The sequence below is a fragment of the Bombyx mori genome, chromosome 10 (genome assembly GCF_030269925.1).
Source record: "Bombyx mori chromosome 10, ASM3026992v2".
Taxonomy (NCBI): Eukaryota; Metazoa; Arthropoda; class Insecta; order Lepidoptera; family Bombycidae; genus Bombyx; species Bombyx mori.
In genome coordinates, this window is record NC_085116.1 from 2,044,079 (window position 1) to 2,060,101 (window position 16,023).

Genomic DNA, 16,023 nt, shown 5'->3' on the forward strand with positions numbered 1-16,023 from the left:
CATTTGGGAAAATAGATGATTTAATACACACATAATTAAATTAATTGTAAATATTGTGTACCAAAAATTGGAGCCTATATTTATATACGTATTGTGAGTTTTTACTGATTAATATTTTTAATTATCATTAAATAAATTAATGCTGTGAACGATGAGTTGTTTAATTGTTATATTCTGCCAAAGAAGTATAACTTCTTACGTGCGTACATCAGTGCAGAGGCAGTTTTTATTTACATTTGAATGTAAGGTGACGATTGCGTGGCATGTATGATACATTTGTTATGTGCGTGAGACGATGCAAGCGTGGAGCGATAACTAGTCTGGATGCTTATAGCTTGGTTTGTGCGAGTATGTGCGCCGCTGGCTCCGTGCGGCATGCAGCCGTCCTTACCGTGCCGTTCTCTTCGTACATCGGCGAGGGAACACTCTCAGAGTTCTTCATTTCGTTTGCTTCCGAGATGATGTGCGCGCGAAGTTGTTTGTTTCTGGAAGTAAGCATTGTTATTCTGTTAATACAGTAAGTAGCTTACATAGGCAACATCAATCAGAATTTCTATGTTCACAGCCTACAGATTTACCGACAGGTTTAGTCGTGGTCTTGTCGATTTGTTTGGTAGAAAATGGGTAGCAGGCAACGTTGTCCACCAGGACAGATTCGATGGGCAGAACAGACGTTATTCCATTACCACTGCTATTTAAGATCACAGTTAAGTCAAGCGACGATGCTTTAATCTGTCTCCCGATTTACGCTTTAGTTGTATATATGTGACAGTAACCTGGCGTCGAGCTGCAGGATGTGTCCGTGGGCCTGTGCGAGCTGCGCGGTGGCGGCGGCGAGGCGGTCCTCCAGCGCTGCGGACTCCACGCACTTCACCGAGTACTTCTCCGAGAGGGATAGGATCTCGCGTTTGATCTCCTCCATCTCTTGCCTGCGTACCAAAAGGGTTATTGTTATTACTTTCCTTGGTTTTATTGAACTGCCTTACGGCAGGCGATCGGTTCGTGAGGACCCTGTGAGTTGTTCGTGAGCATGTGGTTATTTACCAATAACCAAAAAAAGATAACAATTGTAGGACTTGAACTCGGAATTGTCTTATTACTTAATACAGCGACCTCCTGCCTGTGGAAACCTTAGATATATGAGTAATGATTTCTTGGAAATATCGACTCACTGATGTCTAGAGCTGAGCTGCGACAGATCTCCACTCTGAGCTCCTCTGCTCAGGAACTCCGCTTTGAACTTATCCACCTCTCTTCGCACTTCGCTCTCATGAGCCTTCCGCATGGCGTCCAGCGCCGCCAGGGTCGCTCGCGTCTCCTCTGCTAAAGCCTGCTCCTTGTCCAGCCTGGAATTAGCAAATCAATTAAAAATTAAAGCAGAAAAATGACAAACACATCGATCAGTAATGTCGATCTTCTTTTTCTTTTTTTTAAGCCATTGTTGTTGTTTATACCATTGTTGCCAGTGTCGAGCTTATAAAATATCTTCTGATATTAAATACATGCAATTATTGTAATGAAAAATTATATAAAGCTAAATGAGATGAAGTTGATTTATTTCAGACTTTAATCAATTGGAATTAAATTAAATGAAACAAGATGAGATGGGATGAAATATAATCTCAGTAAAACGGTGGTTAACGTTACTGTCTTCTTGAGAGATTTACCATAACCAATTGACAAAGCGTATGCCGATGAAGACGAGGTAGTTCGTATATCTGAACTGACGAAAAATGTTCTAGTTCTCGTCCGGGACTAGTTGTTTTTGTCCATTTCTCTTGTAGGTCGAAACATTAGAATAGCGCAGTATTTACAGTTTTCGTGGGTCCGGGCGACTCTAAGGTGATATTCGTCGGACAATATTGAAATGTCGACAATTTAATTTGAATATTACACTGGAATAACACTCATCGACTAAATCGATCTACAATTATCGAGAGGTATTATCGCATCGTATAAATAAATAATGCAGCTGCCGCGGGTGCTGTGGCCAAAAAAGCCCTTAAGAAAGCTCATGTGAAGCTATATGCATACGGATTTATTAAGTACCTGAGTTGTTCTCTCTCGGCGCGGTGTTTCTCCTCCATCTCCCTGACGATGCGCCGGTGTGAGCTCTCCATGGCGAGGAGTCCCTTCTCGCACAGCGCGCGGAGCTGCTCGATCTCCTGCTGGTAGCGGACCCTCAGGTTGTCGCCGTGCGTGTCCGCCGACACCGCGCTCTGTCGCCACGACGGGGTTTGATACAGTTGTTAGTATAATATAATAATACGTCTCATGTGATATCTTCTTATCAGAAACGAAAGGAGACTTGTAAAATACAATCTACTTTTTGTAAATTCATAAACTGTATAAAAATATTTTTTAATACAAAGATAATTTCGTAATTAAATTTCTTAAGCTTGAATTAATATTAAGAAGCAGTTGTTTAATTTCATTGGGAATGTGTAAATTGAATTCTATATGAAATGTTGAAGCGAACTCTTATTTTTTGCAAGCAGAGCATACAGTCCATTGAGGTGAGTGGACGAAGCCAAGCCGCTGCCTACCAAAATCCGGATATAATGAAAAATTACGAATCCCAATAATTAGACAGTCCCTGGATCAGTTTTGAATTAGATGTCGGTGCTGGAGCAAAACGAATTAATGGAAACAGTATTAATGATTAATGTTGAACTGACCTGGTACGCCGCTCGGAGGCTCTCGAGCTGTGCGGAGTACTCGGAGTCCAGGGCGGCGAGGCGGCGCTGCAGCGTGCGCGCCCGCTCCCGCAGCTGCGTGCGCTCCCGCTCGTGCTGCGTCTGCAGCTGGGTGCGGGCGCGCCGCGCCGCCGCCAGCGCGCCCGCCTGCTGCGCCAGCGCCGACTCCCCGCGCGCACGCTCCTCGTGCAGCCTGCACACACACACCGCACGTCACAACACGGTCTCTCTACTCTGTACCTACTCGCCCCACACGCTACCGTACATACCTGTCCAGTGCGTCCTGCAGCTGCTTGCAGTGCTGGCACGGCACCAGCGCTTGCAGAGCTTCGACGCGCCGCCGGAGCACCTCTATGCGACCAAGCGCGCCCTCCCCGCGCTCGCCGCTGCCCTCCGGGAGCTCGGTGCTGACGTCACCGCGGACGGCCGACAGCTGGCGCCGCACTGCCTCCACGGCAGCCTCCACCCGCTCGAGGCTCTCGCTGATCTTCATCGAGTCTTCACTGTTACCGGAACAGTCACTGGAGAAGAGCGCGCGACACTCGGTTGAGAAGCGCTGAAAGAGATAAACGAACTCCGCTTCCTGAGCGGGGTCGGTCTCCAGCGAGCGCAGGGCGTCGTCTGCACGGGGGGCGGAGTCCCGGTCCGGCGGGGCCGCGCGGTACGTGCCCTCCAGCACGGCCACTCTCGCGTCCACCAGAGCTCTCTGCGCTAGGACCTCGGCAAGCTGCTGCAGCAGCGCTCGGCTGTCAAGCCCGGCCGAGCCTTCCCGTCGACCGTTGGCGAGACACTCCCGGTACCGCACCGCAATATCCCTCACGGCCGCATCCATTTCGCAGCGCAGATGGTCGTGTGCCGCCTGCCACCACAGCTCGAGGTCGGCGCGGTCCTGTGCGGTGAGAGTGAGGCGTCCCTTGCGCGACTCGTCGAGGCGCTCCTCGCAAAGCTGTGCGGCGCGGGCCAAAGCTCGGGCGACTTCAGCCTGTACTAGCTCGGCGCCTAATGTGTCTCGTGCTGTGGCCCACGCCTCCCGAACTCTCGCAGCTTCGACGTTAGCTCTATCACGATCAGAGTCTCCATCGGGCGACGCGTAGCTGAGGGTCTCGCAAGCCAAGGCGCTGCAGAGTTCACCTAACTTATCAGTCTTGTATCGATCCACGGCCTCGGCGACCTCCCGTTGCGATGCTTTCAGAGCCTCAAGATCGGCTGCGTGAATGATCAGCTCCGAGCGTCGGAGATCTTCAGCTTCGCGAGCTTCATTAACGATATCGATTTTTCTCGAAAGAATTTTTGCAAGATAATCGAGAGAGCTTCTGACGCCGGCGCTGTCTGTGTGTCCATCGCCGTTGAGACGCCTTCTAAGGCTGTCTATTAACTGTCTGGTTTCGACAATCTCTGATTTAATTAACCTTGCAAAGAACCTACTTCCGTTTGAGGACTCCAACGCCTCCTGAATCCGGCTGACGAGAACAGACTCGTAGGCCAGCTTCTCGGCAAGCAGTTCGAGACTCTTTCTTTGCGTGAGTTCGCCAGCTTCGTACAGCTCTGCTTTCCTTTTAGATATTTCTAATAGTTTTGTTCTAAGCTGTTCTTCGAGCTGTACGACCACTTGGGCGACGCTGTCATTCGCTTGCTGCTCTTGATCACAATCAACTACACACTTGTCGAAGCAGTCTTGTAATGTCTTACTGACTTCTGTCAAACATTTTTCCATAGATTTGATGCTGTACTTTTTTTCCAGGCTCGGCGAAGGTGACCTCCTTGACTTTGCGGCTCTCATTGCGCTCATCTGACACAAACATTCATTTACTTTATTTCTCGAATGTATCACGACGTTTTCGAGGCTCTGTAATCTGTCCAGAAGATGCCTCTGTGATTGCGTGCCGACAGATGTGCTCTGTGTACTGTCGTTGAAAATAGGGCTTTCCGTTGATCTTATGGCTTGATTCAACGACTCACAGGAGTTCATAAGGTCTCGGCGATTTTCCAAGGCCGAGGCCACTTTGGTTTCTAACGAACTTAATCTGACTAACATTTTCATAGGTTCCGAACTTGTGGCGCTATCCAGCGACTTCCTCCGTAATCTAGCGGCGAGCCTTTTCATACGTTTTTCGTCCGTGGTACTGTCGGGTTTCGTGGTTTTTTCTTTGGCAGGCGACGAGCTCTTGGATGGTGAATTAATCGTGGGAACGTGTTCTGAAGCCAATAGCGTTATTTTGTTTTCTAATTCTGTCAGTTTTTCTTCAACTTCTTTGCCTAAAGTAAACGATTCTCTTCCTTTCAACGACAGACTGCGTCTTTTGTCTCTGGACTCGGATTTTTGTATTTTGTGTTTTAATGTACGAACCTGTTTGTCGGAAGCTGTTAATTTTTGTGTCAAATCCAAGATACGAGCCGCCATCAGGTCTATTTCCGATTGGCTGCATTGCTCCCTAAGTTTCATTTCATTTCTTAATTTCATGTTAGTTACTTCTAGTTCATCGTACATATTGTGTGATTCTCTGAGTTCTTGTTTCATCGCTTTTATTTCTTGTATAGCTTTTAAGAACCTCGTTCGTAACTCTACGTACTCTTCGATAAGTCTATTTTTCTCTAAAGCTTCTAAGTTTAAATCTTGTTTGATATTAGTCAGATCACTGAGTGATCCTATACTTTTTCTCTTTTCTCTAGAGGGTGACTCGGCGGCCACGCGACCTTCTAGTTCTCTTATTCTCGTGTATAAATTATCGTTTTCTTTCACACTCTTTACTAATTTGTCGTTTAGTTCATTCAACTCTCGCTGCAGTTGCTTGATGTTTTCCTGCGCTGCGCTAAGTTGCTGTGTCAGCAGCTCACAGTGTTCGGTGGATTCCTTCAAGAAGTTTTGTGTCTCAGTCAGTTTGTTCTCCCACAGTGTTTTATCCTGGTTGTAAAGTTGTCGTATGGCGTCTAAGTTCTCGGCTTCCTTAGTTCTTAATATTAGTTCTTCTTCTTTATTTTGTAGGGCTGTAACTAATTCCTCCATTTTGGTTTCTCGTAAAGCGGCTTCAGACTTTAGTTTTTGAAGTCTTGCAAGTTCCGCTTCGGCGGCGTTCAAGTCATTCACAGCCATTTTGAGCTGCTTCCGCAAGCCTTCGATTTCGGTCGATTGTTTGTCTATGGTCGATATGTAGCTGCGTTTTCTAGGTTCTATCGGCTTTTCGTTTTCGTCCACTTCGTTGGACGGGCGTTCTTTTTCTTTGGTTGCGTCGATTTCGTCTTTAGAGGCGTCTGTTTTAGTCGGGGTTTGATGATTACCACGTGCACGGACTTTTTCTTTAACTTTGGAAATAGGTGTACGGGTTAATATTGGAGACGGTGGAGGTTGCGCACCGACTTCACCCCAATCGGCGCTATCCCTGCGACCACCTTCTGAAGCCGTTCGATACTCTTCATCAGACGAGAATGGTGCAGATTTCCCAGTGCCGGGTGTGACAGGTGTCACTGGTGACGCAGACGATTCTGATGCTTGGTCAATAGAGTCTTCCCTTAGTATCAAAGATAGCGGGCCGGTATCAGGCAGCCCGGCCGTTCGTTTCATAGCAGAAACCCAATTTGCTCTTATCCCTGCGGTTACAGCTGACAACACTATTTGCTTTCCATCCCAAGTCTGAAAACAATATAAACATTTATGTAAAATGAAATAAAGCATAATTGGATCGTCCGTTGCTAATGAAGTGAATTCTTACTAACATTTTTTTGAATTATTTTAATGGATTACTTAGGTATGTTTAATATTGACTTACCTCTGTCTCAAAAGCATATCCATATCCAGTGTTTGACGCTGCGGCCGGTAACTCAACTACTCTGGAAATCCCACTCAAGTCTATGACCCCATCCATAAGTCCTCGCTGTTCTGCGTGTGGATCTCTAAAGTACAGTAGCGCAGCTCCTCTGAGCACGAACCAATGCCGTGACCAACCTGATGAACCTTTTCTGTATAACCAACCGGCCCTTGCATGCAGTAACCTTTCAGCCGGTAGTTCCACTCTACCACCCTCGCCGGGTTCAGTGGTCTCAACCGCATCTGTCGGCTCGCTACCTTCGCTGGCCGAGCTGGAGCTGCCTTCTTCTGGCGGAGCACCACCATCAGGTGAGTTCCGAGACTGTAATACAAAAAAATATTGTCGTTAATGAACTACAAAAAATATAATAGAATCTACCACCAGATCGGAAACGCGACCCACTGAGAAGATCCGGCGAGAAACTCAGTGGGCTGTGTCTGAGGGTTAATTTACTCGTCGAGCCCTTCGTCGCAAGCGACGGGTTCGACGATAACGATGACCGGTGCTTGAGGTAGCTAAAAGCACCGTTAGTGGATCGTGAGGATCCGAAATGACGTGTTTGGGGCGACGTCGACTGCTTTCTATTTTGTCCGCAGGATCGGGAATGTAGTTATCGGCGGCCACGATGAGAGGGTTCTCGTGTCGTGTTGCTTTATCGAAGTTGTATAATTGGATTTTTATTTGTTTATAGGCACCTTCAATCGGTCAGGTGGCAGCCTGGTCGGTCTTTCAAGGGTCGGCGGTAAGGCTCTTCTAGAGCGAGGTCTCGTGAGCGACGCCGCAATGTCTCGGAGCTGCTCGTCGTAGCGCTGATGGTGTTGTTGAAGCAGCGGTGACCGGACGCCAGCTGTGAAAAATAAATTATGGTGAGATCTCAAGGACATAAGCCACTGTGACTTGTATCTTGAAGTTTCTATGAAATGCTGTACGAGATGTGATGTTTAAAATACCTTCATCAGCAACGGGCGCTGGGGTTGTTTCTGTCCATGTGTCCCGACGCCGTGATCTTGCCTTTTCTTCTCCGTTAATTTTATCTCTGGTGGGAGGTGACGCCGACGATACTGGCTGATCTGTATATACTGGAACAAAGATATTTAACATTTTAGCTTTTTGAACATTAATTTAACGATACGTTAAATACGCAAACCCGCCGTGAGGTTTAGATTGAAATACATCAAAGAGCATTGAAACTATTTTTAGGACAATTAATTGCAGTCAAGACTTAGCGGATTCAATGGTTTGTCAAAAAGCTTAGAATTTATGAATTTCTAGATTTCGTTCGAGTACATTTGTGTTCGCGTACAAAGGAAAAAAAAAAACATTGCAAAATTTCTATTTTATTTATTGGAGAAATTTCGTAAAGCCGGCCGGCTAGTCGACCCGCGCACAATACCGCGAGCTTCGCAGTGGGCGGCCGTGATTTACAGCGCGCACTTACGATGCTTTACGAAGAGCTTCATTCATATTTATTAAAGTCGCCAGCTTTTTTCAGCATTAAATATCAACGATTTGATATACGCGACACACTGACACCGGTCGATTTTATTTTATTCAGAAACAAAAAACAAAAAAAAAGAAACTTAATATTTATTTTAACGCTCGTATTATGATTGTGTTCGTTGGATATGACAAACGAGAAATTATTATCACACTTTCTATACTGACGGCTATTTCGAGTGTAAATATCAAAGTATTGAGGGAAAAAAGGTTTGCGGTTTAGCATTTTTATGACTTCGAATCGATCGAAAGAAACAGGTTGCATCAGATTTGGAATAAAAAAACGATTCCTAAAGAGTGTAATGGTTTAAGTTTGTGAAGGTGAAGTTATTTTGATGTGATGTCGAAACGAAATAACTTAATCATGTTATTATAATAACGTTCTCACTAACGTATAGACCATAGCGATTGGAGTTCTGCGTAAATTGTAAATGTGTGCCGTATATATTTTAAACATTTCAAAGAAACGCTTCTATAATTTCAATACATATATATATATATATATATATATTTTCCCTACCTATGCTGATAGCCTTGAGCGGCTATTTCAGCTTCTCCTTGACGTGTAGGTGAGCTCACGGGGCTCAAACCGGGAGTGTTGCTAACACTGGCCCGAGTAAGAGTAGTGCTTCGCAGAATCTATTACCATCGGATCAAAAACGCGACCCACTGAGAAGATCCGCCGAGAAACTCAGTGGGCTATTCAATATAATGACAGCGGTTCGATGTTCAGTGTGCTTAGTGCGAGTTTTTTAACGTTCTCGAGAGCGTCAAAATTAACTCAAATTTGTATGCAGTCGGAACAGCGCCCCTAGCGGCAAACGAAGGCAGACGTTCCAACTCCATACAAATTGAGTTAACTTTTACGCTATCGAGAACGTTAAAAAACTCGCACTAAGCACACTAGTGTCGAAGCGAGAAATCAGTTTTTTATTTTTTTTATTTGAAAGGTGCTACTCATTACTTTAACATCTCCTTCCGAAACTTTGTTAGTCTAAAAATAGTAGCACCTAAGATAATGATATTCGAGAACTCTCTGTTATCGACAGATGCATTAACAATGGCATTCGTTAATAAAACCGATGTTATAACCGGTCCAAATTCTTTCAGTACAAAATTTAAATACATATTTGTGGCCGACACGCAAAACCCGATGCAGGCACTAAACCAGCAAAAGGGCGAATGTTTTTAACCCTAGCCGGCGACCTTGACTCTGGAACACGATCGTTAAGTGGCCCGCTCAATTACCGCCGTCATTGCAGATATCATCGAGATACACGTAGGTCAAGAAATGCATTTGTACGATGGGAACTGTGCTACTATGTATGGCGATACACAACTCGGTACGTTGTGGGAACACTGAAGTAAATACAGGGCAACCTCGATATAACAGATTGGTAGGGAATAAGTATTTTTTTTTTATTACATAGAAGTGTGGACGAGCTCACAGCCCACCTGGTGTTAAGTGGTTACTGGAGCCCATAGACATCTACAACGCAAATGCCGCCACCCACCTTGAGATATGAGTTCTAAGTTCTCAGTATAGTTACAGCGGCTGCTCCACTCTTCAATACCGAAACGCATTACTGCTTCACGGCAGAAATAGTCAGGGTGGTCACAAGAGGTCCTACCACCAGTAAAACTATTCGTTATATCAAGTAATTCGGTAAACGAGGTTTGTTATATTAAGGTTAGGTTGGTCTACTATTTGTTACAACGTGGTAAAAAAAATGTTTCATTCACCTCAACATTACGTATTCATCTTGTTATAACGAACAACTTTTATTAATAAATGATAACACATTTTTATAAAATTACTGTATGTATTTTCTATTTCAAAACAATTAGGTAGGTAACTTTTCTCAAACCTATCGAGACTGATTCACATACTATGTATGGGATTAAGGGTCTTATTGGTGGGAACGTTACATAAAGGTTTTGGGTTGACAAAATTCGTTAATTAGAGGTATTTACAACTTTTTGTTGATAGTTGAAAATTCGTAATATAGAGGTTGTTCGCAAGAAATCTTCGCAATGTAAAGGTCTATTTTACATTGGCTCTTATGGACAATTCAAGGGGAAAAAGTGGAATTTGTTAAATCCTGGACGTCGTTATATTGAGGTTCGTTATATTAAGGTTGCACTGTACCACCAATTTTTGTTGTTTTTATTATCACAACATCTTGATCGTATTCGCTGTTTGACGAGGCACTAAAACAACGGTATATACGTTCCGTACGTCTCTAACGTTTGATTTCGAGCAACACAAATAAATTAATTTGCTTCGTTTTTGTCGACGTAACCGACTAACTGTCATGATGAAATAGCGAGAATGCAAATACAATTCACCGACGACGGACTTAAAAAGTATATTGATGTATGAGGAGTTTCGGGGAAAGCCGCATCAGGCCGTAGCTTCAGGCGCACCATAACTCATAAATGACTAATGACGGGGTCGACGCACTGACGTGATGATTTCGTTTCTAATTCTGGCTATTTTTTGCACTGTATTCGTGATACCGCTACCCGTAAACCGCTTGTACCCGTAGGATGGAAACTTTTTGTTTGGTCAATGCTTTTGCTGTAACTTTTCCGGTCTTATCAAGTACGGTCTTATTTCTTAGCATTGGAACTTAGAGAATCAAGCCACGCTTTTATTACTTTGTACATCATTCAGTTTAAATTTAAATGGAAAGAATAAAGTTGAAATGTTTCTTTGGACTAAACAAATTATTTTTCTATTTTCATGTTAATTTGATTCGTATTTCTCGAGGTATGTAGGGGAGAGGTCTATCTGGGGTTAAGTGGTTACCGGAGCCTATAGATGCGAATGCCGCCACTCGCTTTGAAATAAACATAAGGTCTTAGTGTCAATCGTATGTATGTATTACAGCTGTTCCACCATTTAAAACAGATACTGCATATTTTCTCGGCAAGAATAGGCGGCGATGCCTATACGCGAGGACTGACCACTACCCATAGCGATTGCGCAAATTTATATATATTTTTTGGGTTTCATTTTATTACACTATGTTGTTTCTTTACAAGATGTTCACGAACCTGTGTTTGTTCTGTATTTATTGATAAATTTTTATAACGTGCCTGTGTCTAAGGGTGCCCCTGGTATGCTGATGTTACATGAGGCCTTCTACCTTCACGCCAATACACGACACCAAGAAACTATTACAATGACTTAGGCAAATGCTTAAGAATACTTTCACTGCAGCTCGAGAGATGTTGATAGAAAAAGGGCTCGGACAAATTGACTTGTCCTTTTATAGTAATAGTCTGACGGTTCTCGAATATTCTGCATGATATTGCTGCGCTAATCTCGCCTTCGAACTATAGACAACATCGCACAGTCACGTCATGCAGCGTCGAGTGAGAGAACTAATGAGTTTTTCAAAATTATTTTATTTCCCCACACTGCGCCACGTATACGCTAGATGGCGTTAATTTAAAAAAAAAATCAAATTTATTTTTTCCATCTTTACAAATGGATCTGCCTTCTGTATTTTCACCCTAGCACAGTTGCATCACTGGATACGAGAAAACCGGCTTACCTATTAGACGTAGCTTCGCTAACTAACAGTGCTTCACAACAAAACTACTTTTTTTCGTATAGTTAATTTATCGATTGATATTTTTGCTGTGACAGCATTAGTAGTGGTTCAGTTATCGAATGTTTTCGATCCATGGAAGTGTGCGGTTTTGTTTCACTTTCATTTGCTTTTTACGAGAGACGTGCCCAGTCGAGCGTGCACCAGAATGTAGGTCCCGCTGAGATTCACTCAATTTCGATTTTTTTTTTGCAGCAGAGAATCGTTCTGTCTTGTCAGGTGCCATGAAAATCGATTTCGTCTCAGAATTTTGGTGCGGTCTCGTGGCGATTAAAAATATTCGTTTGTTATGGATTTTTTTTAATACGCTTTTATTAGCTTCAGACTTATGTATGTTTGTAACGGAATCTTGGAACATGATTTTTTAAATATATAAAATATTGAAATACAACTAAAAAATGAATAATAAATAATAGTTTAAAAACTAACAAAATACGCTTTTATAGAAAGTCCAACAAAAAATAGAAAATAAATTTTAATAAATTTGAATTAAAGATAGTGTCAGAAAAAATGATCTTATTGTAAAAAAAAGCGTGGGGTGCATGGTATCAGTAGTTATAAATATTTTAAGAACAGATATGAGTAGAAGGGTTATTTTGATAATATCCTGAAAAGCACCCCTTTTATAGTTGGATTTTCTAAAAAAGCGTATTTTGTTAGTTTTTTAAACTATTATTTATTGTAGTATGGTCAGCTTGTTTTCTCTGAAAACGCTAAAGGTTGGTAAAGGTTGAATAAGTCACGCCAGGAAGATATATAATTATTAAGTAACGTCAATAGCATAAGATAGTTACATAGCGCCTGAAAAAACTGTATCTAGTCTGGCCTTTCTTGAATTTGTGCTATTTCTTTATTATAATAAAAACAATAATAAAAGTCGGCATTTATTTTCGAAATAAGGAAATCGAATACAAAATTGATGCTCACAACTGATGAACTAACCAAAAGGCACGTTTGGTTGCAGCGCTAATTAAAATTATCAATAACCGTTAGATCTGTAATTAGGATCGACCAGGTGTGCACACACTGGCCCAAAGACTGCGTGGGCACGACTAATAAATCTAGAAAAGACCACTATGAAAAGACCCACACACTTTTGACATTTACACTTCATTATGGATCATCGTAAGATTGCATTACTAGGACTTCACAATGTCCAATAACAAAGACCTTTAAACTTCGTTTGGCTACATAACACAAGCATGTCCATTTTAAGTGGTCACAGACAAAGTTATGACCAATTGTATAGACCCAAACGTCGACTATAAAATCTATAAAACGGTTCTTGTACGAAGACCTTATTAATTTTGTCGGGTGCTGAAAAGACAAATGAATGGCCTTGCCGTCCTTAACACGATTGCACGAGGATTGAATTATTGATTTTAATTTATTTATGATTGCGTGCCCGCGGTGTGATCGGTTGTTTTGTTTTCTGAATTCTAATTAATTTACTGCCTTATTGTGTCTACGGTACTGTACCGTATGCTGTTATTTCAGAAAACTCCAAGTATTTAATTTTCGAATGCCGAATCGAAACAATTAAATGTCCATTCAAAGTGTAAACTCCTTTTTTTTCTGGGCCGGGGGTTGAACCTCCTACGAGATCCCCGCGGCTAGGGGTCGCGCGAAGTTACAACCAATTAAATAATAATTGGAGTTTCATAACAGAGTTCATCATCTTTTAAGCTGGAATTTATGGTTGGGCGCGAGACAGAAACGCAGGATCACGCACTGTGCGGTACCGTAGGTTTCGTGGAGTAGGAGTGGTGGGGCTCGATGGGGTTTAGTCGGTAGTCGTTCTGTGGGGCAAGTGCTTCGCGCGCCTTTTTCAAGGCGTAGTCTCCTGTGAGATATTGGGGGAGGTGAAGGACCTCGGCCCTTCTCTTCTCCCCTTCTTTCTCTCAGGAGGCGCCGGAGTCCGACATAACCCGGTCCGTTACCCCCCTCGACCGGGTATCCGTAAAGGGATTCCCCAAGGATCACCCATAGACACAACCCACTGAATTCCTCTTCAAACCTTCTCAGTTGAAGCAATTCTCTTGCTTGGATTAGTCTTAGCAAGTTCTTCCAAGTTGAACCCCGCGAGCTCGCCTACAAAATCGTTGAAGCTGGAATGACTTCTCAGGACTACCAGCCATTAGGTAGGAAATTATTAAAATCAAGGCAGTACGGTTGGTAGATCCACCCCGTTCGGGCAGCCAATACGCCCTACCAAAATGAATAGGCTTAAGGATAATATAATTCAAAAGTAAGTAGGATATGTATTCATATCGGCAGATAATAAATACGTCACACTAAAAAATGAAATTATTTCCATTGATTCTTTATTATTTAAAATCCGGTAGGGTTCCGACATGATAATGATATCAACTTGATTACATTCGTGTATTTTATGGAACTCTGTTTCAGAATTTAGATATATTATGTTCATAGAATATTTATAATTCTTCTGCGTAATGTGCGTGTTTTGTCAGTTAACGGCTGGATAGTTTTTGACATTTCTTTTGTTGCTTTAGTGGAGCTCTGCATGATTTAAATTAAAATTTCCCGGTGGTGGAGCTACAGCGAAGATTTTTTTTTTATTTAAGACCAGATCTACTTCTGCCAGCCCTGTTAGTGATATTATACCTAATGTTAATGCATTTCCAATTTTATACTACCGTTTTTAATAGGTTGTTCTGTAGATAAATGCAGAATGTACGATGTAACACATTTTAATTGAATATTCCTGCACTCAAGTATAAGACCGTTATTTGTATATATATTTGTAATGTAAATAGTTTCCCACAGGCTGTGAGAACTGATGCCCGGTCATGTTTGTGTATCTGATGCATGAACCGTTGAAATATTGTGCACAAGACTTATTTATACAGTGTTTGGTAAAGTATTTAATTAAATACCGGTTTGGTTACGGAGTTTCTGCGGATTTAGACATGGCCTTGCCAAACAGATCTACTGAAACATTTCAATATTCTTAAAAAGGAATCTTAACATTTATTGCAAGAATAATTTATATTATAATTAAGCATACTAATTCTAAAGCCTAGTCATAATCTTTTAAAACCAAAAAGGCTCTGAAATTTTTGTTGATCTATTAAACAATCAAACAGTCTACATACTCATATAAAACCTCATCTTCTTTTTCGAGTTGTTCTACAAACACAATAAGCTTCTGTTCCGATTTTATTATGGAATATTTATATTTGGTATTCGGTGGATATTTTCTGATTAAGCGTCACGCATATGTACATTCCATCACATATCAACCTTGCACGATATATATGTTTAAAAACAGTACAATATGATGTTATAAGTACTTCGCTTTTATTTTCTATAATCCATTACGCAACTACTCAATGTTTATTAACAGATAATTGACTAAATTACTACAAAAAAATTTAACTAATCATTCAATTTATTAATAATTTCTTATTGTCGATTTACCAACGAGTCTATAATTGTCTATAGCAGTAAGCCAAACTGCGCATAAATACAGTGCGTCGTACGCCTCCGCGCATGCGCATTTTTACAACCTGTCATTATGCGCATGCGCAATGTGAAGTCTTATTATCGAAAGCGATCGAGTTTCAATTTAGGGTATAATTTACGAATTAATAGCGTAACTTGATTTATTATTGTATTGCGGTGTTATTACCGTGAAATTAGTGTTGTTTTATAATTATTTGACTTGTAATTATCTGTTATCGTTATTAACTGAAGGCGAAGAAAGACCTGACTTGGAGCCCTTAGCATAGGTTCGCATAGCTTTCATATTTGTTGCGACTAATTTCGCCAAATTTGGACTAAACGTGTTTTTGTTTCGTTTGCAATGTTAAATGTTTTTCCAATAAGGAGATCATTACAACATATCGAAGCCTTTATAATATGAATGTAAAATGGCTTCGATCCATAACTTTTGTACATTCAGTGGGATTCAAATAATAGGTTTTTTTTTTCGTTTCACAATGGCCCAGTGCCAACTATAATTTTAGTGTTGTCATAGTTCGGTGCGTGGGCGGTTTGGCGCCAAATGTAATTACGTGCAGCCTCCAGGCGGTAGTTTCTGACCTTTCCTTCATCACAAGTAAGTGGATATCTCAATAATTTATAGCCCAGTACTTTAGTTATTATGAAGAACAACTAGGTAGTCAATATAATTTGTGGTTGAAAGGCTTGTTGAGGCACGGAATGTCTTTAGAACTGATTTTGTGTGTTTATGGGATATTTATAGAAAACAAATAGGTATTATTACCGTCTGGTTTTTACGACGCAAACAGAATATATTTATACTTTATACCGGCAACTTGTAACATTAAAGCCTACTGGAGGTAGGACTTCTTGTGAGTTCGCGCGGGTAGGTTCCACCACCCTGCAGCGGTAAGAAGCAGTAATGCGTTTCGGTTTGAG

The 16,023-nt window shown here is 41.9% G+C and overlaps 1 protein-coding gene across 4 annotated transcripts in view; it reads right to left on the minus strand.

The window, feature by feature from the left end:
* LOC101735394 (protein outspread) overlaps nt 1–16,023 on the minus strand; it is a 318,072-nt gene that overhangs the window by 5,524 nt on the left and 296,525 nt on the right. For all 4 annotated transcript variants that reach the window (XM_038013576.2, XM_038013577.2, XM_038013579.2 and 1 more), the window contains exons 8-16: nt 7,450–7,578; nt 7,195–7,346; nt 6,461–6,820; nt 2,966–6,324; nt 2,679–2,889; nt 2,050–2,219; nt 1,173–1,346; nt 777–929; nt 392–485 (exon numbers count right to left, since the gene is read on the minus strand). In XM_038013576.2, coding sequence (XP_037869504.1) covers nt 392–485; nt 777–929; nt 1,173–1,346; nt 2,050–2,219; nt 2,679–2,889; nt 2,966–6,324; nt 6,461–6,820; nt 7,195–7,346; nt 7,450–7,578 — 4,802 coding nt within the window. The remainder of the gene's footprint in view (nt 1–391; nt 486–776; nt 930–1,172; nt 1,347–2,049; nt 2,220–2,678; nt 2,890–2,965; nt 6,325–6,460; nt 6,821–7,194; nt 7,347–7,449; nt 7,579–16,023) is intronic.